Genomic DNA, 21,695 nt, shown 5'->3' on the forward strand with positions numbered 1-21,695 from the left:
CCTGCTTCGTTATCTCCTCTCCTCCGCAAAGCGATTATTTTCGACGCCCGCCCTCCCGAGCCTCCTGAACCTGCTGCCAGAGCAAAGGCCCATCTCCTGCCGGCACTTGCGATTTGTTTACACCTCGCAGGTGAGAGGATTGATTTGCTCAGAGCCATTAGGGCCAGGCTGGACCCCGGCGCGGGGCCTTCTCGCCGTGGCTTCTCCGAGCCGGGCCTCAAATGTCAGTGCGGCCAGGTCGGCTAGGGGCACCACCGCCGCCTCTAACATTGAGCAACAGCGCCACCTAGCGTCCACTTGCTCCAATACAATCTGGCCGGGGGGAAAAAAAAAGCCAACGGATAAAGCAAGCAGGTCCTCAAGCTTGGCCCAAAGGTGGAAAGTGAGAGGAAGGAATTTCTAAATGGGTGCGAGTGCGGTGCGGAGTGGGGGTGGGGGGACGATGTAGGGTGGGCCTGGTAGGGAGTTCCCGGAACCTCTGTTCTTTTGTTTTATAAGTCTCGAAATAAACCTTGTCAAAGGTTTCACACTATTCTTTTTATGTCACCCGCTCTTCCCGCATTAAGAGACAGTGCAAAGAACTGCCCCGATCTTCCTCCTCCCCAATTCAGGAGCATTTCTGGGCTGGGAACACCTCTGCGCACGCACATGCACGCTCTGAAACTCCCGCGACCGCCTGCCTGCCCAAGGCGCGCACGCTAAACTCCTCTTTCCTCTTACCCTGCTTCGTGTTCCGCGCCGCCTTCTCCACCGCTGCCCGCCGGACTTTGGGGTGGGACTCTCAACGCACCCGGCTGTTTGCCCCCTGGTTTGTAGCCCATCCCTCTCTCACGCGCGTTCTTTCCACCTCTCTCTCCCAGTCACTGAGGTCTTGTTCTCCGTGGGCCATAGACAAAACATTCCTATAATCTGATTTCAAAGGAAAGAGTGTCCACCTTATTTAAACCATAAAACAATTAAGCCCAGACGTCTAGCCAGCTCCGCGCTGCTGTTTTGTTCGGCCCCATTCAGAATTCAGAGCAGGGAGACAAACAGCGCCATAAAAGTGGCATTTCGGTGCTACGGAAATGTACCTATCCTCTGCCTTCCCAAGTGGAACAACCTTTAGGGTTTTGTGATTCTGACAAAGGAGCAGAGGAGAGGTGGGAGGGAAGATTAGGGCAGGAGGGCGTTTGCTTAGTCTCTCTTTCCCCTAGCTTTCGTTTCTTTCCCCAGCTGTGTGTTGTGTTGTGGTGGTTTTAACTTACAAATTATAGTAAATAAGAATCTAATCCAATTCTGACCTGCAGGCGGTTTAGCTGGTAGTGAACAGTGGGCGGGGTGGGAGTGGGCCTTCTCTGGATCCCAGGCTCTCCTCAGGGCCCTGGAGCCCTGCGGCCCTCCTTCCTGCCCGTAATGAGGCCGGCTCTAGCAGGCTGCAGGAAGCAGGCTCCGCTGACGGACGAGGGGAGGCGACAGGGCCTTAGAGCAGGGACGGCTTGGAAGCTCGGAAAGGCGGCCAAGCCCTCAACCTCTGGACTGGGAGAGAAGCCTGAGTCCCCGCGGCCAGAACCCGAGGCAGATGGGTGCCTTGTTCTCCAATGGGTGCAGAACTGAGGCGGGGGTCGCAGAACAGCAAAATGGCCAAGGGGAAGAGTGAGGAAAGCGAGAAAAGAGAGAAAACTACAGGCAACACACATTTCAAAAGGACCAAGGAAACAATCGTTTCTGGAATTGGGGAGGATGTCTCTTAAGTGGGAATGAGGAAAGAGTGCTTCAGCTACTGGGAAAACCACACCATTGCTGGCGACTTTTGATTGTTCCATTCAAAATATTATCAAAACAAAATGTTCACCCCTTCTCACCTTCCTCCAGCTCCCAAAATTAGAGTGTTTAATGGAAGGATGGGGTAGGACATTCAAATGATGGGGAAGGGCTGGTCCCTACAAGTGCCTCACCAATCCTGTAAGGTGATGTAATGGCCTGGGGAGTTGCATAGGGCCTGGGCTCCCCAATAATTTTCTTTCATAGTGGTATACCCCAAGTATTCAGAGCCACACTCTGCACCCTCTCCAGAGTGGGCAGCCTGAGATATTAAAGGGCTATATTTCAGGCAGTCTGAGTCTAATAGTTTCCAGATTGGGGGATTTCCGAGAAAGGGGGCGCTCAGGCAGAGGCGTACCCGGCAGCATGTGTCTGCTTCTGATTAGCAGATGAAAACTGCCCGTTCTGGGGAAGGCACTCTGGGGTACAGTGCAGTTGACCAGCCCCACTGAGCTATTATACACACATCTCAACATCCTACACCTGGGGTCCCACAACCACCAGAAAATACCCCATTCCTGTCTAATCCTTGACCAGCTTCCTTGGGCACTGGCCACACCATCCCCCAGAAATGCTGCAACCTCACAGCATAAACATAACCCTGTCACCCACCACCACCACCACCACCACCACCAACATTCAAAGTAAACAACCAAGAGACACAGGAAGATTGAGAAAAAAAGAGAGAACTAGGGGATGGAGAGAGATGAAGAAGCTGAGAATGCCTTGAGAAGTGAAAACAATCTAATTCTGATTATATTAGCTTTGCCATCTTTTGCCTTCCTTCTTTCCTTTCTTGCCTTTCTATTCTCTCCTCCTGCATTTTCCTCTTTTTATTCTCAATGCAGTCCTCAGTGCCTGTCCTGCTCTTTGGGGCCTACTGGCCTTCCTCCTCCTTACCGCACACCCTCCCTACTCACTCCCCTCAGCAATTCCTCGAAGAAGCACCGATGCAGCCAGGCAAGAATCCAGCCTGGGCCCTCACCCAGCACCCAACTTTCATCTTCACCTATCTCTTTCCTCCCATCTCATGTACTCATAAATTATTACAATTAATTACAGCCAGGGAAAACCATTCATGCGATGCCCCCACCCCCTGGACTCCACTGAGCTACCAGGAAACTCGCAGGCAGCTATCGGAGCAGGCACAAACTGTACCAGGGCCTGATCTGCCTCCACCCCAGCCCTGGAGCCCTCACCCCCACCCCACCCTGCCTGGAGAGAAGCAGCAGGCACTTGCCCTTCAGAGGTCGAGGGAGCCCCTTCCTGGCTCCAGCCTCCCCCAAAGGATTTGAGCACTTGCCTCCTTCAGGACAGCGGTCTGGGAGCCACAGGGAGGAGAAATAACGAGAACTGGATGCAGTTGGGTTTCTGGTTTTTTAAGTGACTTCGATATATTAACACAGAGCTGTTCTACCATAACAAACATAAGCACATTACAGGACGGACGCTGGGGATGAGAGGAAACACTACTATGTACATGCCAGAGGCGCCGGCCTGTGCCGCTGGACCCAGCCTGCGGCACCGTCCCAGTCCTCATCCCTCAGCTCCTGGGCTGGGAATCCTTATTGTGTATGTGTGTATATCTTTTTTGTACAAAATCTGCAAGCAGACACCCCAGGCCTGGGGAGGGCTGGCTGGGACCAATATGATACAGGGGGAAAATAGAAATATAGTAATTCAAGTACTGGCTTCTCTGAAGAAAGGAGAAAAAAAATCACATTTGTGTGTCATTTATTTCAGTTGCACTGGGAGAAGAGAATGCTGTTTCTCTCCCCGCCTCCTGCTCCTCCTGGGTAGAACTAACTCTAAAACACCAATTTCTCAACACTGAACCCTCCCAAATTGCAAGAGTATCCTTTTCCCCTTCCTTTTTTTTTTTTTTTTTCTTTTTCTTTTTAAGCTGATTGACTTTTCTCTATCTTGTTCTTTCCTTTTCTTTTTCGTGCTCTCTCCCGCCTGGATTGAGATTTTTTGTGGGTTTTTTTTTTTTTTCCCTTGGCTGTGCCGGGGCAGCAGGCAGGGGCAGGGTTTAGGATTGCTCCTTGTCGGTTTTCTCTTTATTCATCTTTTTCATCTTCATCCTCCGGTTTTGAAACCAGATTTTGACCTGCCGCTCGGTGAGGTTGAGAACCCGGGCCACCTCGTACCGACGGTCCCTGGTTAAATACATATTGAAGAGAAACTCCTTCTCCAGTTCCAGCGTCTGGTACTTGGTGTAGGGGCAGCGCTTCTTCCTCGTGGAGCGGGCGTGGATCCAGTTGGCCACGGGGTTGCCTGGAGGGCCAAACACAGGCAGGGGTCAGTGGAGACCCTTTCCAGACCAGGATCCCTGCCACTCCACCCCCAGGCTTAGCCAGGCTCCCAAAACCCAATAATTGAACCTGAATTTGGACAAGTTTTACTTTAGGAATTTCCCCTCACTCCTTTTGCATTCTGCCTCCTCCCCATCTCCCCCCTCTTCAGTTTCCAGCACCTAAAATTATAGGAAATCAAAGCTATCAAAGCCACTACAGTCTGGTCCTCAGCTTCAAGAGTAGTAATTCGAGAATATCCTCATAAAAAGTCCAAATTCCCAACCGTTTCATAGGCCCATAAACGCTTCTCTTGTTTTTATTTTTATAGCGAAGTCTCTCTCCTCCCCACTTCCCTCCTCCTTTACCCCTCCCATCCTCCCAGCCCTCGACCAAGCCCTGAAATTTCAGCAGTTGTTTCCTGACCCTGAAAGTCCCTAAACCCCTCACCACCTTCTCCAGTGCTCATCACTCTCTTCACTCTCCCAGTACAACCCTGCTGAGGCGAATTCTCAGGGTGATGCTGGACTGAGAAAAGCCTTCCTCCTCTCCCACAGAGACTGCTGGCCTTGGAAACAGGCTCCCTTATATCTTAGCTTCCCAGATTGGCTTCCAGTGCCCCCCCTCCTACCAGCCTCAGGACAGTCTCTGCAGGAGCCAAGCCTCCAATTTCAGGTTTATAGGAGTAGCTGGGGGCAAGAAGGGAAGGCTCAGAGGGGTATAATTAGGCCCTGGCCCCTTATGGGGCAGGAGGAAAGGATTTCCTGGAGCCCCCTCCTGGGACTCCCCTTGATACTTCCTCACACCCAAGAGGCTGCAACCCCCAACCCCCCGCTGTTTCCCTTCTTTCTCCTTTCTCCGGCCCTAGAGCTCCCACCTGCCCCTCCCCACCTATCCCTGCCCTTCCTTGCAACACTCAGAAGGCTCCTGTCTCCCTGATTGGAGTGTGTGTATGTGTGTGAGTGTGTATATGTGTGTATATAAAATATTCTAATCTCTTCCCACTCTATCCTGACACCCCCATTCTCTACCTTTTTTTCCTGCAGACCCTCAGAAGAAGACTTTCAAGTTTGAGACTGGGACCCCACTTCTCTCCCCCAACTCTGGAAGTCTGTCTCTCCAAGTTCCTAGGCTGTAAAATCCCCCAGACCCCTCAGTCAGTGCTCCTGCTAGAGAAGTCCATGGACCTTCTGTTTTATGAATCTCTAGTGGAGTGAAGACCTCCCATGCTGGCTGGGAGATAGGGGTGATTTTTCTCCCTGGGGTATTTCCTCTCTGCCCCTAGTGTCTTCCTCATCTGTTGCCCCATCCCACCTCAAACCATAAAATGAACCTCGCCCCCACCCCATCCCCTGGCCCTGTCTTCATTTCTTCAAAAGTAGCAACTGAGCCAAAAAGCCTAGGCTGGGGGTGTAGGGGCCGTGGTTTCTCATCAAAGCCAGCCTCCCTCAGCCCTCTCCCAACCTGGTTCCCTGGGCCCCCTTCTCAGACCTTCCTGCCCCTGAAAGCTCCCCAAGGTAATTCGCTTTTATTGAGTCCTCGCCCCCTCGCCCTCACCCCTCTCCCGCGCTCCCTGCGCCGCTCCGCGGGGTTGTAATCTGGCTCCCCCCGCCCGGCTTCCCCTCCCCTCCCGCGCGGGCTGTAAAGGAAAATTGCTCCCAACTTACTGGGGTCTAGGTCGGCCTTCTCCTCTTTGTGCTTGCTGCCAGCGAGGGCGTCCGCCTCGGGCGAGGGCAGGGTTTGCGGGGCGCGGTCACGCAGCTCCCCGGGAGAGCCGTACATGTAGTCCGGGTAGCTGCGGCCGTCACCCGGCCCGCAGTCGGCGCGGCGCCCAGGGTAGGCGTCCGGTTTGAGGGCGTAGTGACGGCCCCCGGCCGGGAAGCTGGGGAAGGAGACGGCGCCGGACAGCGGCTCGAGCCAAGTCCGCATGTAGCGCGTGTCGGCGCCGAGGTGGGGCTGGGGGCCGTACGGGTGGTACACCACGGACGACTGCGAGGGCACGGGCGCCCACGACGTGCTGAACACGGCCGGCTTGGGCGCGAAGCTACAGGACGGAAAATCGCTACAGTCCGGCACCAAGCCGCTGGGTCTGGCCGCGGCGGGGTGAGCCCCGGTGGCCGGAAACCTGGACGCTAGGAGGTCTTCATTGTCGTGAGAGATGAGCGAGTCCACGTAATAGTTACTGATGGGCCCCGTCGCCGACATCGTAACGGGGTTTTACATACATAAGATTATTGTATGAACTGTATATGTACTTTTTATCTGCTCACAGAACAATCAAGGCAGGTAATTATTTTTCCAGCCTTTTCCTCGCAGCTCATTGGTTCTCCAGCCCCCACGTGATCGTATTTACCCAAAAATACGGCGCGGATCAATGCGCAGGGGCTTTTTTTCTTGCCTTTTTTTTTTTTTTTTTTTTTTTTAAACCTTCTCCCACCCCCTTCTCTGCTGATCCCCGCGACCTGCGTTTTCCTGGGGGTCCGGAACTCTGGACCTAAGGCATCGGCCAGCCCCTCAGGACAACTCGTATCTCGTCAGAGAATCCCCTTGCCCATGTCCACACGTAAGCAGATGGCCTCCCGCCCCTACCCCCAGGAGGATTTCTTAGTAGGTTGAAAATTCCAGCCCTCGAAGCCAGGGTTACTGGACCCCCAGGGCCGGGCTGGGCGCCGGAGCCCCTCAGGGACGCAGTGGCCGCCGAGGTAGGTGGAGGAACTATTTCTTGACGTAATCCGTCTCTGTCGGCCCCGACGCTCCCGCAGTCTCTGCGCGAGCCGAGACCAGCGATTGTCAGTTCGGAACGTGGCTTTTAAAAATGCGTTTTTAAATAGTGTGTATGTATGTATTTCTTTCAGGAGCATCAGCAGAGAGGGAGGGAGGGTGGGAGGGGACTGGGGAAGCTGGGGTGGAGGGAAGGAAGGAGGGAAAGGGGAGAGTCCCTCTGCCACTGGCCAACTCAGCCCCCCAAATCTGGGGTAGGGGAAGGTTAGGGAAGGTGGTCCGCGGGTGGGAGGGGTAGGGTCTTTGGACCTCATACACCTTTATCATTAGAAGTCTTCTCTTTGCTTTGGTACAGATATGCAAGCGCCTTTATTTTAAATTTATTATCTATATCTATTTATCTTTCTTTGCCAGCTTGAAGAAGTGGAGAAAAGATCTACACAGCTTAAGTGGGGCGACCCCCATCCCATCTTCCTGCTCATTCTCTTTTGCCCTCAATTCCATCTCTGCGACACTCTGCCCCCCAAAAAAGAAGTCACCCCTGGGTTCTGTCAGCAGAAAGCCAGGGTGAGAGCGGGCAAGGCAAGAGAACGACCTCAGTCGTGGGCAAGTAGCTTGTTTTTACGTCCTTCAATAAAAATTTTATGAGGATCATTTGATTGTTCATAAATGTGTCTTTCATTAAATAAAATTGTAGGCTGTTTTTGGAATGAGAAAAAAGCATCGGAGGAATGGGAGAAAGCAGTTTCTTTGGGGTCAGACACAGGAATTCTGGAGGAGCAGCGTGATTGTAGGGAAGATCAGACAACTAGGATTGCTTCCCCCCCCCCCCCCCAATAAGTTGCTTGCTACCCTCCTGTGTGAATTTGGGATTTGAAGTCCAGCCCTCTTGCTTTCCATCAGACTGTCCTATGGTGGTTTAGTAAAGGTGGGCTTTAAGCAAGCAGGAAATTCTCAGTAAGGGTGCAAAAGAGGGGGCAGGAAGGTTGGCTGGTGGGAAAGAAGAGCAGGTGATATCCCTAGAGGCAGATGTACCGAGGCATGGCAGAGTGAGTTTAAAGGAGGTGTGCAATTTCAGGATCAGAAAGGAAGAGTCCCAATTTGCGCTAGAAGAAACAGGCAGAAGCAGAAGCTGAAGCTGAGAGGAAGGCTCTGAGACAGCAGGGAAGAACGAGGCTTCCCAGATCCAAGATCCCTGCCTTTGCTTTCTTTCCCACTCCTGTCCCCAGGAGGGGACTAAACGCCAGGGGTGGGGGCACAGGCTGGTTTTCTCCTGCACCTAGATTGACCTGTCTCCTTTTGGGAAAAGAAGGGCTAGAGAGGGGTGTCCCAGAGAGTGTGGTATGTGTGTTGGAGGGGGGAGAAAAGTTGAGGGGGGGAAATAGATCTGAAGTCCAAAGCATTGAACCCAGCTTTCAAGGCCCCCTCTCCAGCCTCTGCTCCTCCCTCTCTCCAGTTCTTTCCCTTTCGGCCAAGCGGGGCTGGGATTTCAACGCAATGTATGGGAGGATGTGAGAAGTGCTTGGCTGGGGAGAGCAGACCCGGGGCCTCAGCCTCCTCACCCTTGCTCTGATTATCTTCTCCTCCCCCAGACTGGACTGCTTTGGAAAATTCAAATTACAGCAAGAAAAAGAATATCTCTTTGGCCTCGATGAAGTTGGGTTAGCTGTCAATCAAAAATTCTCCCTCACTAGTTCAAGGAAAAGACAGGAGGTTCCTGTCCCCCTGCCGAGGCTTTCTCCAAGTCCTTAGTGCTGTCAGCACCTCCCCCCAGCCCTGGCGGCTGAGGACCCTGCCCAGCTCTTGGGCGGCTGCTGGCAGACATGTAGCCTTTGGCGGGCCCGGGGCCAGACTGTGACCAAGATATCAGGAGACAGAGCCTGCGAGAGACAGAGCCTGAGAGAGACTGAGCCTGAGAAAACCTGAGACAGAACAACTGAAACACAGGGCGGCAGCCCATAGAGAGGAAGGAAGGAGGAAAGGAAAGAAGAAAACGGAGGATTAGGATAAAAAGGAGGGAGGGGAGAATTAAAGAAAAGAGGGGAGGCAAGATGAAAAGAGATAGGATAGCAGAGAATGGAAGGCATGCAGAGAGCCAGACAGAGGAAGGGCGGTTATAGGCAGGCAGGACGGGTAGAGAGAGAGCTGGCGGAGCAGCCATGGCATTGTGCAGTCCGATTGCTTGCCGGGGACAGGCTCCAAGCCTAGCGGCCACTTCTGTCTGGACACAAAGGAGGAAGAGGCCTCCTCCTGCTCTTCCTAGCGACCTGCTTCTGTGGGTACATAAGGCTCCTGGGATATAGGACCCCATTTCAGCCTAGACAGCCAGCCAGGCAGCTGGGGCTGAGCCATGCTCTAGTCGAGGAGCAAAGAAGACACGACGAAGGAGAAGGTTTCACACCCTGCTCCTTTTGCATCTTCAGCAGGCAACAAGGCCCATCTGCACCAATCTCAGTTTTCTTTGAAGAGAGATGCCCACAAAGACCCTTTTCTGTGGGTCTCTACTCTTTGAGAGAGCTCCTCAGACAGAGTGGCTGCAAACAGATGCTTGTTTCTCCCCTATCCTTTTTTGGCCACTACCTTCTTTTCAACTCTTGAGGAGCCTGCCCATCTTGCCTGGCCACCCAGCAGAGGCGGCAGCAGCAGCGGGGATGCCAGGATCATCCTGCTCACCCTCCCTGCTGCTGTCAAATTCCCTGTGAAACTGAGGGGAGACTGTCACCTGAGTTTTAGAGCGTTAACTGACCTTCCCCACTCAGGCATAGACTTAGCTATGGATCAGGAAGTAGGCCTCGCCCACAGCCCCCTCCCCACAAATACCCCATTTTGCCTAGGCCTTGCTGAGAGAGGCAGCCTTGGGGAGGGGTGCTGGAAGACACTGGGAGCTCCTGAGTTCAACAGGCCCAGGTCCCTGTGGTTCTACAACTGCATGTGGTTTATACTTCCATTCCCTGCATTTCAAGGTAGAGTGGCAGGTCAGAGCTCTAAAGCAGACCTTCAGGCTCCCATCAAATCCAGGCCTAGAAGGTAGGAGATACAGGGATGTGGGGTCACCAAGAAGGAGGTTTTCTTCCCAGGTTTAGTTACTCCTGCTGAACCTCCTGCCAGATTCCAAGACTCCCTTTTACCCCCACCACTCCCTTCAATTTCTCCCAGTGCGGATGGGTCAAACCCAAGAGACTGGAGGCTACTGGGAGTCCCTGTTGGGGAGGGGGTAACCCCAGCTTTGGCTGGCAGCTCTGCATTTACTCTGGTTCTTAGAACTCCTCTCCAACCCTAAAAGATTTCACTGGGCACAGGAGAGCCCCCTAAGGGGGAGGGACAGCCTTACTCCACCACCTCAAACCTGAGCAGCTGCGACCAGAACCAAGATAGTACCACCGTGGGAAGGACAGAAAGGCAGACAGGTTATAGAGTTACCCTTCTCCCCTTGCCCTGCGCCTCCTTTTTAGTGATTGAAATTCCCTCCGGTTCAATCCACACCGTCAAGTTCGGATTAAATTTAAAACAGGCCCTCCGCGGTGCTCCCAGTGGGCTATCCCGGCCGGCACAGGCAGGGAACCGGCTCCCGGGTTCGTCAGCACCGCCCGCGCCGAGGAGGCTTTGCTCCATTTGCTTTCATTTTCCTTATCCCTCTGAAATGGGCTCATTTCACCTCTTCGCTGCCCTCGCCCCCTCCCCGCCCCTCCCCGGTTCCCCTCTCCTTTCCCCCCTTCTCTCTCCTGATCCCTCTTTGTTGGGAAAAACACATCCACACACGACTCCTCCTCGCTAAGGCCCGCGCTGGAAGCAGAAGCCGAATTGCCCCGGCCTGCCGCGAGGAGCCCCGCGCCCGGCCCCCACCCCAGGTGGGTATCCGGGACCCCTCCGCTCCTGCAGTTCGGCCCCTAAGCCCAACAGGAGTGACACCCCTCGGACCTGTGAACGTGGCCCCTCAACGCCACGGCCTGCACTCCTGCCGGCCCCCCGCCCGCCGCCCCGCGGCAAACGGGGCCGTTTCCGGCTCCCCAGGGCCTCGCCCCCCAGCCCGGGGAGTGGCTGGGGGGGCCCAGCGCTGGGGGTGCGCTCTGCCTGGAGCCCCCAGGGCCCTGGGCGCCTTGTTACCTGATCTTTATGTGCTGTGTGTGTCGCAAGGAAATTTGCAGTGACTTTGGAGCCCAGACTGAGGAAGCAGAGGTGGCGAAAGGAGAGCCAATACGGGTACAATTAAGGGGCCAGAGCCGCTCGTCTCTCCCCGCCCTCCGCCCTCCTCGCGCGACTGGGATCTGTCTGGCCTCCAACCTCGGGGCAACCCGCGAACCCGGAGCCGCCACACAGCCCGCGGCGGAGGGACCCAGAGACTGTGGCTTCCAGGAGGCTGGAGTCAAGCTCCCTTCCAACTTGGGGGCGCAGCAATCAGCCCTGCTGAGTTGCAGAGAAGCCAATGAATGAAAATGCGCATTCCGACAGATTTTCCCGATTTTTTTCAGCCTTTGGAAGGAGAGCCTAGGGTTTGAGACGTCTCAGACAGACAGACAGACAGGCAGGCAGGCAAACCGCAACTCCAAAGGCAGACTGACTCACAACATGAGTGTGAGCATAAAATCAAATACAGGTTCAACATTCCCCGGGGGCCTCTCTGCCAGGCCCGCGGGCACCGATCTGCCTACCTTCTCTCCCCTCCCGGGCGTCGGGCAGAGACCTGGAAGACTCAGTCCCTCTTGCTCGGTCCAATCCCGCCTTGGGAAGCGCCTTCGTTACCTGCTCTTCGGCTCCCCACGGCCACAGACGCAAGGCAGCCGCCTCCCGCTCCGGGAGGAAAGCCCCGGCCGCCGCCGCCGCCCTCCTTCCCTCCCTCCCTCCCTGCCTCGCCCTCCCTCCCTCTCTCCCTCCCTCGCGCGCTGCCGCTCACGGGGCCCTCCCGCGGGCAACCTGTTCTGGATCAAATCCAGGTATCTCCGAAAGAGAGAAAAAAGAAAAGACCTCTGATGTGCAAAGGAAAGGGAAAGGCCCTCAACTGCATTTACTTTTCATGTTCTGAGCCCGAGTCAGCCTCGGTTCCCATGTTCTGGCCACGTCCTGCCCCTGCAGAGGTGTGCGAGGCCCGCTGCCTTGCCCACGCGGAACGCCGCGCCCCACGCTCTGCGTGCTACACACACTCTGGGCCACCGCCCCAGGCAGCCCATACACTACAGACCTCAAGGTCCTTCCTATAGACTCAACATCCGGCTGTCCGTCTGGCCCCGGGCCTCCGCCCGGGAGCCCGCTCCACTCCATCTGCGGCCAAAGTCCGCACGCAATCCACCTTGTCTGTGCTCTGGCGCCCGGCCTGGACGCTTCTCCCAGCCCAGGCGCCCTCCAGGCCGTACTTCGGCTGCATTCCTGCCCTCGGGCTGCAAACAACCCTTGCACGGGACCCACACAAAGCCCTGTGCCCCGACGCTCCCATCCGCAGCCTCCCATCCCCGCGGCCGCTGCCCTTCACCTGTTTCCGAAAGGGTTGCATTTCCCCGTGGAGGCCAGGCGGTGGGCCTGAGCGGAGGGTGCTGGGGAGCCACAGTCCCGGGGAAGCCACAGAGGGTCGGCCGGACTAAGCCAGAGGTCCCGCAGCCGGCGAGATATCTCAGAGACCAAGGCTCTCCTTGGCGAGGTCTTGCCTTTTCCTCCTTCTCCCACAAGTCTTAAACAGTCAATGCCGAGAATTCAGCTCTATAAATCCTGCTTCTCTTTCCCATATCATAATTAAAAAAAAAACCAGTAGGGGAGGTTTTAACTTTTATTGCGATTTCTGGAGTTGGGCTGTGGAGCATATATTAAGTTTACGCTTATGCGCTCTCGGCGGGGAGGGTCCTTTAAGAAATAAAAATCCATCTTAATATCCGCAGACGAGAGAGATAATTTTTCCCCTCCGTTTCACGCTGTTTCTTCTGAAGACTCCCTTCCAGCGAAGCGAATAAATAATCACCACCGCCTTAGCCATGATCCATGGCCCTAGGGCCCCAGGGCCCCAGGGCGGGCACTGGCCACCAGACTGGCCCTCACACTGGTCATCACCTTGGCCCTATGAGATACTTGCCCCATTCACCAGGATTCTTTTGGGGTGGACAACCAGACTCATGGCTCTGTGACACCCCCCACCCCCCATAAGCTCTCGGGCTCTGAAACGGAAATGGAGGCAGAGAGACCCAAAGCACAGAAGTCCTTCATTGGTGAATTTCGGCCCATCAGGGACCCTGTCTCCAAGACAGGCTCTCCTGAGCACCCTGTTCCTACGTGGGACTCCCTTTGCTTTAACTGGCCCCATGCTTCGGACGGTCTGAAAACTCAGAAGCTGCTAGGGGCTCCCAAATCGGGGAGTGCCCCCTGTCTGCCTTTCACCAGCTGGCCTTCCTCTCTGAAAACCTCCCTGTTTCTCAGAGAGTCATAGAGAGAGCTGAGCACTTTTATCCAAGAGAAAAGACTTGTCCCCCCTACAAATGGCTAAGGGACAGACGGAAAGACAAACTGACAAATTTAGCTGAAGAAAAGAGAAGCTTTATTTCCATTTTCTCCTCTAGCCTCCTCGGGGTGAAAAGAAATCTTTTTGTATAAGATAGAGAAAAATAGATGAGCATGCACATAAATATATACAGAAGATTTGAGAGAGCCTGGAGGAGATAGAGATGTAGAAACAGACACACACCCATACAAGGTTACAGATATCCCCCAGCAGACAATTGAAAGAATATGAAACTCTTTCTCTCTCTCTCTCTCTCTCTCTCTCTCTCTCTCTATATATATATATATATATATATATATATATATATATATATATTTTTTTTTTTTTTTACAGGGACATGTCTTTATTTTCATGTCTGAAAGTTTATAATGTTTTAATAATCATAATAATTCCAAAGTAAGAGAACAGAAAACCTGTCCTCCATTTGGCTTTCTCTTCCTCGGCCTCTCTGAGAACAGGAGTATATCTCTCCACTCTCTTTGACCCCCATTTTTTCTCTGCAGGAAGAGCAACCTCTTTTAAGAGCTTCTCTCTAGCAACAAGGTCTAGAATTAAGGGACCAAGACGGAGGGGTGGAGAAAAGAGGGGAAGAAGCTTTGCAAAGTTCCACATTGCTCAGATTTCCCCTTGTTCCATTATCCTTCCCTTCTCCCCCTGGCATCAGCCAACAACCTTCCCTACAATATGGTAATGGTGGGCACTGGCAGCCGCTGTTCACCCAGACATTTCCACGCGGTGCAAAAACAAGCAGCTGCCTGACAACCACAGACACAACAGACCAAAGCCTATGGGCCACAGATATCTAGACAGAGTCCAGAGCTAGGTTCCTGCCCTAATGTTTCCCAGTAGGGTATATGTGTTTCTACTTGGACTTGATGCTTTCCTCTAACCTACTAACATCCTAAATATGCCCTTCTCCTGGTGATGGAGTTATGGAAGACAAGAGGAGGTAGCTCAGCTGGTGCTCAGAGGTTCCCAACTCTTGGAAACCCTGATGAACCCCACTTTTCTAAAGGAAAGCCTCAGCCCCAGCTATCTGGAGGCATAGTTTTCCCTTTGAGGTGACAGGTGAGAAAAACTAACCCTTTCAGAGACTCCCTTCTCTTTCTGTGCTCTTCTCTCTCCCAGTGACCCTGCCCTACCTTGGCTGGCCAACCAGGCCACCTCTTACTCAAATTCCTGAATTTCCTTGGAATTGGCTAGACTTTCTTTGTCTGTGTCCATCAGCTGAGTCTAGGAAACAATAGCTGCAGGAGAAACTCCTCTCCCTGAGCCACAGGGATTGGGACAGGCTGAGGAGTGGGCAGTAGAAAGTAGGGTTTTCAGGCTTGTCCAGCCCCACTCACAGCTTTCCCTCCTCAGTCTGTATCCAGTGTGTTCTACCTGGAAGGGGGCTGTGAGGCTGTCCCACTGGAGAGGAACGGAGCGGGATAGGTGGGTTGGGGCCCTCGACGAAAACCGACTGATGTAACTCAGGCAGTTTCTTGTTGCCGAGTTCAAAACTCAATCCCAACAACATGAAACTACCTAAGCCACAAATCAGCTGAGCAAGCAGGGCCGGAGATTCGGCTTTGCATCTATCAAGAGGAGATGGGAAGGGGGTTGGGGAAGGAAGAAATTCAGCCCCGTCCCCCTTTCCGTTCCTACAACCTTCCTAAGGACTAAACTAGACTTTGGGTGGCTGGGTGGGTAGGGGGTCTGACTGCCTCATCAGCTTCTGGTCTAAACAAATTATCCAGGGAAACTGGTGAAATGGGGCCCCCAGTCACCAAACCCCCACCCCACCACCAGCACTGCAGTGGACCTATTCCTCTGCCTCTGGCTCTGGCCCTGGGGGAACCTGGAGTGTCCTTCCACTCCTGAGCTGGGTCCCCTGTCTTGTCCATCTGGCTCTTCTGCACTCTCCTCCTAGATTCCCTGTGATCCTCTCACTCTCAGTTCAACTCTGGCTTCCCTGTATTTATGGGTAGCGGAATCACAGAGCCTGTGCTCCAGAGCCTCTTCCAATCAGGCCACTTGCCTGGCAAATCCCCACGGTTGGGGACTGAGAGCCTGGATAAGGCTTACATCCAAACCAGCAGAAAAACCTAAACTTCAATCTCCAGTCCTCTCCAGCCCACCCTCCCTCTGCTCGCCCCAGCAGACAACCAGACTGAACAACAACCAGACCCATGTGTCACCCTTGAGGCGACCCTAAGTGCCGGCATAGAGAAAGAAGCCAAAACCTACCAATTTACCCGTTTAAACCGCCGAATCCCACAGCATCGGGCTGAGGAGGGGAGGAGAGGGAGCTCACCGCCACTGCCCACTGCTTCCGGCGTCCACAAGCAAGCCTGGGCTCTCAGAAAGCTCGGATGCCCGAAACACCTTCCTCTCTGTTCCTCCCGCTGTGCACCAGGCACCTGGGGACGCCGCTAGTCCCCACTCTGCCGCCAAAAGAACAAGAAACCTCTTCTCTTACCTTGTCGCCGCCTCCTCCTCCTGCCGTCGCCCGCGCTTCTGCTGCTGCTGTGGGGGTGGGGGGTGGCTGAGCTCCTAGTGTCCCCCTCCGGTGGTTAAGTTTATTCCTCGTTTTGGATAGGTGGGGAGCACTTGGGGTTCCCCCAGCAGCAGTGGGGTGCGCCGGGCCCAGCACCCCCGGCAATCAGATCCATCTGCTCCTCAAGATTGCAGTTTGCTCTCTGCCTCTTTCCCTCCTCCAGTCACCTTTAAATGCATCTTTTACTGCAGCACCACATTATATTTGCAGATCATAAAATCCACCTCGCGCGCGCACCAAGACCGTCCTGACATTACTGTTTTATGACCTTGACTTATTGTGGTCACCTGGATAATATTTAAATCAACGTTATGGTCTCTCACTTACATTAAACCCGCCAAGAGACGTTTCAGAAAGGCTCTATGAGATGAGTCAAACACAAAATACACACATCCACACACTCAGCCTCTTTAGGGAGGGGGTGTCACTAAAAACAAAATACCACCCATTTGAGGATTATTGTTCTGGAAATTTATTAGGGTTTTTTTTTCTCCATTAAGGAAGCTACATGCAAAAGATACAACATACAGAATATCTTTAAATAACACAACTGCCAGACGGGGACAGGGTGATATGGGGGGGGGCATTCTGTTTTTGAGTCACTATGTTCTATTTTTAATTTTTCATTTGTTTGTACCTCTGGATGGAATTTTTCAGATGTCAGTGAATGAGGGATGTGGGGCTGCTAGGAGAATGGGAGAAATGCAGAAAGCAGTACAAATACGAGACTTCAAGCAGATTCTCAGAGAGACTGGGAGGAAAAGACACGGAGAGGGTTTGGTGGAGGCGCTGGGCACTACGACAAACACACAAACACTAGCTGAACTTTCCAAAACGTCTATTATTCTAAGGAGGAAATGCAGCAAGGAAGAAGTGATTCTGACTGTGCTCTGTGAGATTACAGACCTTCTCTGGTTGATTTTTGTCCTCTCCCCCCCCCCCTCCAAATGCAGTGGATTCTACCTTAACTTGACATAAAGAACAGGATGCTGTGCGTGAATGCACGGGTGAGTGAGAGGTTAACACACACACCAGCCACACTCCCACCGCAATCTATGTGGGCACACCTCACCCCAAAACCCGGCACCCCATTTCTCATGCTTCAGGTGGATGCATCTTCATAGCACGAACCATTCATTAGTCCCTTGGAAGGAGAGTTCGAGGTCTTTGCCTTTCTGCAGGCGCGTTGCATTTATACTCATATTCAGGGAGGATATATATATATATATATATATATATATATATATATTCACCAGGCACAAAGGGAGGAGGGGCAGAGAAAGAAAGGGGGGAAAGAGGGGAGGAGGAGGAGGGGAGGCTGAGAGAGCTCAGGTGAAATTAAAATTGGAGGTCAGTTCCCGAATTCGATTCTCTCGGTTCATTTTCTTGAGTTTCATTCTGCGATTTTGAAACCAGATTTTGACTTGTCTGTCTGTAAGGTTAATGGTCTTGCTAATCTCCAGGCGGCGCTCTCGCGTCAAATACATATTGAACAGAAATTCTTTCTCCAATTCCAGCGTCTGGTGTTTAGTATAGGGGCACCTCTTCTTCCTTCCGCTCTTTGCTGTCAGCCAATTTCCTGTGGTGTTTTCTGCCTTTATCTCCTCTGTTAAAAATAACAGTATTTACATAAGTATCCCTGAAGAGGCAAACCCTCCGGAATGCTGCAGCTTTTGCCAGCCTGCTGTGGGGTCGCTGAGGGAGCACAGGGGAGCTCTTCTGGCCCCATAGGCCTGGCCTTGGGGCTATTAGAATATCTTTGGGGTCTAGATTTACAGGAGAGAAAGACAGAAGGTTCTTGCCTCCAAAGAATTTAAATTTAAGTTACCCCAATCCACCTTGATCTAGCAAATTCTGAGTACTCCCATATCCCACCCCTCAGCTTGCTGACCCTGGTGGGCACTTGAAACCTCACCAGGCCTTCCCTTCTCTTGCTTCCATTCCAGCTCCAGAAAAAATCCAACCAGAAGGGAAAGCATTTTTTCAGGCCCCAGATTGGGTGTCAGAGTCCACTTTGCTAGCTAGAGTAATTCCCAGAGAGTATTAACCCTTTTTCAATTCAGTGGAGGTATGTCACTTCATTCTCTGCAGCCAGAGGCTATTGCAACTGTCCCCACAGACTTTGAGTCCTTGCTCCCACCTGAAGTGCCAAAGAGCAACACTAGCCATTTCCTCCAGGTGTGAAAAGCTGAGGCAGGGGAACTTGTGCAGGAAGCAGAGGTCAGGGACAACAGCTCTGGGGCACGCTGAGTGGTTCTCAGACAGCTGCCCTGGCCATAGGTCAAGGGAGAGAGATATCATGAGGAAATGCAGCCACTTGGAAATCTCCTCCCTGGTCTATGTAGATATGTATGCCTGCATGTGTGTGTGTGTATTCCTGCAAAGACTACACTCTTACACATTGCACACATAAGTATATATTTATATAAGGAGATACTATAAGTATAGTGTGTATTTCCCATTATGTTATTGATAGCTTTTCTCCCTGGACCACATTCTTACTGAAATGGGTCAGCCTTGCTCTTTAAGTAGCAGAAGAGACCTGGTCTATCTTTTCTAGGGAAAAATCCAGAGACCAGAGATCCAAGATGGTCACCCAGCAAAGGACTCTGCTGAGGGCTCTGCATTCTATCTCTTCCCTATGCCAAATAAAACTGCCAGGCTCCAGGATCATATCGTAGTGGGGATTGGGGTGGGGACCCCAGGGGAATCAGGAAGCACCAGAAAAATGCAAACTTGAGGCTGTAATTTAAAACATCCAAATGTCCTAAATTCTGCTACTGCCTCTGCACCTGCAGCCTCCTGCCAAATTGTTTAAAAGCTTTCCATGTCTAACTCTGCCCTGTCTTTTTCCTATTGGGGTTGTTGGGTGTGTGGGGGGGGAGAAATTACAAATGGAGAAGTCTGGCTGAAAACACTCTTGCCTCTGGCCTGGTGGAGACACCAAAATGGGAGAGGGGAGTCAAGAAGGGCACAGGCAAAGAGCAGACTGAGATTAGTAGGGGTAGAAGGGCTTAGGTTTTTTGGGGGAGGACAAGAGAGAAAGAGGAGCCTACTGGAATGGGGGCAGTTTGAGTCAGGAGGTGGATTTGTTAACCTTGACTTTGTTTTTGGTGAGGTTAGAACTCAGCTTTCCTACCTTAAACCTACACTCCAACCAAGCTCGGGCGGGGTCTGGGGAAAGGGAATAAAATTAAACTTTCACTTCGTTGCCACAATGAAGATTTTATGGGTATGTGCACCTCACACTCTCCCTCATGATTATGAATACACCTCATCTTCTGGCCAGGAACTCCATGAGCTATTTTGCCAAGCCCACCTTTGCAGAGGAGACCCAAGAGGGCGAGGCTCTGCCCTTGCCCGCCAAAAGAGTGCGTGTGCATGTGTAAGCGGTCATGGGTGAGTGTGTGCAGAGCATGAGAGAGGGTTGTGTGTGAGTGTGACACAGGTCGCATGTGTGCGCGCTGCTGCATCCATGTACAAAGCACCACAAGATCCAGGCCACCTCAGTCCCCTCAACTCTCACCAGTCCATCTGTCTCTACATGCACTGAGCCCTTTTTATATACAGCCTCCAGGAGCCAGTGCCACGGGAGGCAGCTTTATTCCTCCCCTCCCAGTTGGGCCTATGCTGATGCTTTTGGCTCCAACTTTTCAGGGAAAGTCGGTCCCCTCAGCCTCACTCCACTCGGTTTCCTCCACAGTCTTTCTGCAGGTGTCCTGAAGGCCTCCAGTTCTTGCAGCAGAAATGAATCTTGAACCCTGAGCTTGAACTCTGGTTAGGCTTTCTCTCTCAAACCAAAATTACAATGAAAACCAACTAAAGCCACACTTCCTTGCCATTCATACAGAAATTTCCCAACCAATTTGTAAACTGTTATTGGAAACCAACGAAAAAAAATAATTTAGGAAAAAACGAAAAGAAAAAAAATTTAAAGGGCGACTAAAAACTTACAACAATCCAAATGTCCTTTTCGAACGCCATACCCAAGCTAGGCGTCTGGGGGAAGAAGGGACGTGGTGGGCAGCCATCCTCCACCTCTTCGGGCCCAGCCCTGCTGCTGGAGATCCACCCCACCCAGCCGGACCGAAAACCTCAGGATCCCGAACCACACGCACAAATGAGACCCACGTACAGCAAATCGTGCTTCGCAGGAAACAATTTTCAACTGGGAAAACGCAGTAAAGCAAAATCTCCTTTCTCCCCAGCCTTCCCTAGTCCGTGACCCAAGATCGCCATTTTAAGCTTTTGCAAGCTTTCAGACCTGAGCTGGGGACATCAGCCCCCCAGGGCAACAGCATAGAGCAAGCAAAGCAAAAGGCAGCACGGGCCTGAGAGTGGCCACCCGACCTGGGCAGATGACGGCGCCTGCCGGCTGCGGGCGGTGCTCGCCGTCCCCGGGCCTCAGCGCCCACGGCCGCTGCCTGCCCCGCACCTCCACCTCACAGCCTCCCTTCCCTGGCCAAGTGACGCACCACCAGCCTGGAGCTCAGCAGACCGGAGCCGCTAGCTGGGGTCGCATTTCCAGGGCCTCCTCGGTCCAACCCTATTCCTTCACCCGCTCCCGCCAGAAAAACCAGGTAACCCAGGAAAACCAAGTAACAGAGCCTTCTAGCCAGGCCATGGCCCAGGCGGCCTTACCTTTCGCTTCGTTATCCGAGGTATCTGGGCTGGAGTCGGCAGTTTGGGCCCGCTCCTTTTCGCTCTCCAAGGGGCTGCCTTTTGGGCCCGCCAGACTCTGCTCGGTCTTAATCTCACTGGGGCTGGGGGGCTGGTTGTCGGACTTGGGGGTCTCAGGGAAACTCACTTTGCCCACAAGCTGGGGCGACTCCAGCTGTTCGGCGCGCGGGTTGAGATGGCCCCGCTGCTCAAAGGAGGCTTCGAAGTCGTTGGCCCCGGCACAGTGGGGCGGCTTGTCCAGCGCGGAGTAGCTCGGGCTGGCGCGGTAATAGCTGGGCACCGGCACCTCGTGCTCCCCGAGGCAGGACTCTTGCAGAGAGTGGGAGTAGAGAGCTGCCTCGGGGCCACTTTTAGCCCGCTTCTCTGCGCTGTACATGCAGCAGACATTCTCCTCTTTGACACTAGGTGGGTAGGAGCAAGAGGACAGCGGCCTGCCAACAGGTTGTTCCAGGCGATAGGCGGCTTTGGGGTCGCCCCAGGAGTCCAGCTGCGAGAGGTAGGACGGGTAGGTGTTGAGGGCGAGGTTGGGGCTGTTGCCCTCGTCCCTCTTGGAGAGCGAGGGCGCGAGCCCGCAGCCCCTCATCACCCCGCAGTTGAAGTCACTCCCAGATTGCATATACATGCCTGCACTCCGACTGTAGCGCTCTCCTCCGCCCGGCGCAGCCGAGGGCTCTGCGTACGAGTTCGGAGTTACATTGCGAGGGCATGTCATTTTCAAAGAGAGGGGTTTTTAAGGAGCAATACTACAGCGGAGGAGCTGACATCTTTCCCCCCCCCCATCGGCGGGGTGGGGGGCGGTTAGAGGGGCGGGAGGAAAAAGAAGGGGAGGGGGAAATATCAGCTCCATAATTATCCGTGCAATCGGTCCTCACCATGTGACGGCTAGACCAATGGGATTTGAAAATGGCCTTGATGATTCAGACGGCCGTGACGTCACGGGGTCAAGTTGTTGGCGGGCGGAGCGCTCAGCGTGGAGTAACAGCGCCACCTAGCAGCCACCTTGGGGTAGGGGCGCCGGAGATCTTTCCCGCGAACAAAGGAAGCGGCCCCCGGGCGGCAGGGCAGGAGGGAGGTGGAGGGAGATTGAGCGAGGAGGGGGGTTCAAGGAAGAATGAAGTTTGTTTACCCTGGAACTAGCCCGTAACTCCTGGGGAGGGGGTCGGAAAGAGGGGGAATGCGG

At 53.4% G+C, this 21,695-nt stretch overlaps 4 protein-coding genes across 4 annotated transcripts in view; all 4 read right to left on the reverse strand.

Moving 5' to 3' along the window:
• HOXC4 (homeobox C4) overlaps positions 1 to 11,618 on the reverse strand; it is a 60,186-nt gene extending 48,568 nt beyond the window's left edge. Inside the window, exon 1 of the mRNA XM_066258538.1 lies at positions 11,468 to 11,618. The gene's annotated coding sequence lies outside the window, so the exon portion shown is untranslated. The remainder of the gene's footprint in view (positions 1 to 11,467) is intronic.
• HOXC6 (homeobox C6) overlaps positions 1 to 11,650 on the reverse strand; it is a 35,671-nt gene extending 24,021 nt beyond the window's left edge. Inside the window, exon 1 of the mRNA XM_066258548.1 lies at positions 11,559 to 11,650. The gene's annotated coding sequence lies outside the window, so the exon portion shown is untranslated. The remainder of the gene's footprint in view (positions 1 to 11,558) is intronic.
• Positions 3,183 to 6,302, reverse strand: HOXC9 (homeobox C9). The gene is made up of 2 exons (XM_066258542.1): positions 5,765 to 6,302; positions 3,183 to 4,080 (listed from the first exon to the last, which is right to left on the reverse strand). The coding sequence occupies exons 1-2, from the start codon at positions 6,300 to 6,302 to the stop codon at positions 3,836 to 3,838; spliced, it is 783 nt and encodes a 260-aa protein (XP_066114639.1). The 3' UTR covers positions 3,183 to 3,835.
• Positions 11,651 to 16,291: 4,641 nt separating the features above from the next.
• HOXC10 (homeobox C10) lies at positions 16,292 to 21,248 on the reverse strand. The gene is made up of 2 exons (XM_066254868.1): positions 20,477 to 21,248; positions 16,292 to 17,441 (listed from the first exon to the last, which is right to left on the reverse strand). The coding sequence occupies exons 1-2, from the start codon at positions 21,225 to 21,227 to the stop codon at positions 17,164 to 17,166; spliced, it is 1,029 nt and encodes a 342-aa protein (XP_066110965.1). The 5' UTR covers positions 21,228 to 21,248; the 3' UTR covers positions 16,292 to 17,163.
• Positions 21,249 to 21,695: the final 447 nt, after the last annotated feature.

The sequence above is a fragment of the Saccopteryx bilineata genome, chromosome 2 (genome assembly GCF_036850765.1).
Source record: "Saccopteryx bilineata isolate mSacBil1 chromosome 2, mSacBil1_pri_phased_curated, whole genome shotgun sequence".
NCBI classification, from domain to species: Eukaryota; Metazoa; Chordata; class Mammalia; order Chiroptera; family Emballonuridae; genus Saccopteryx; species Saccopteryx bilineata.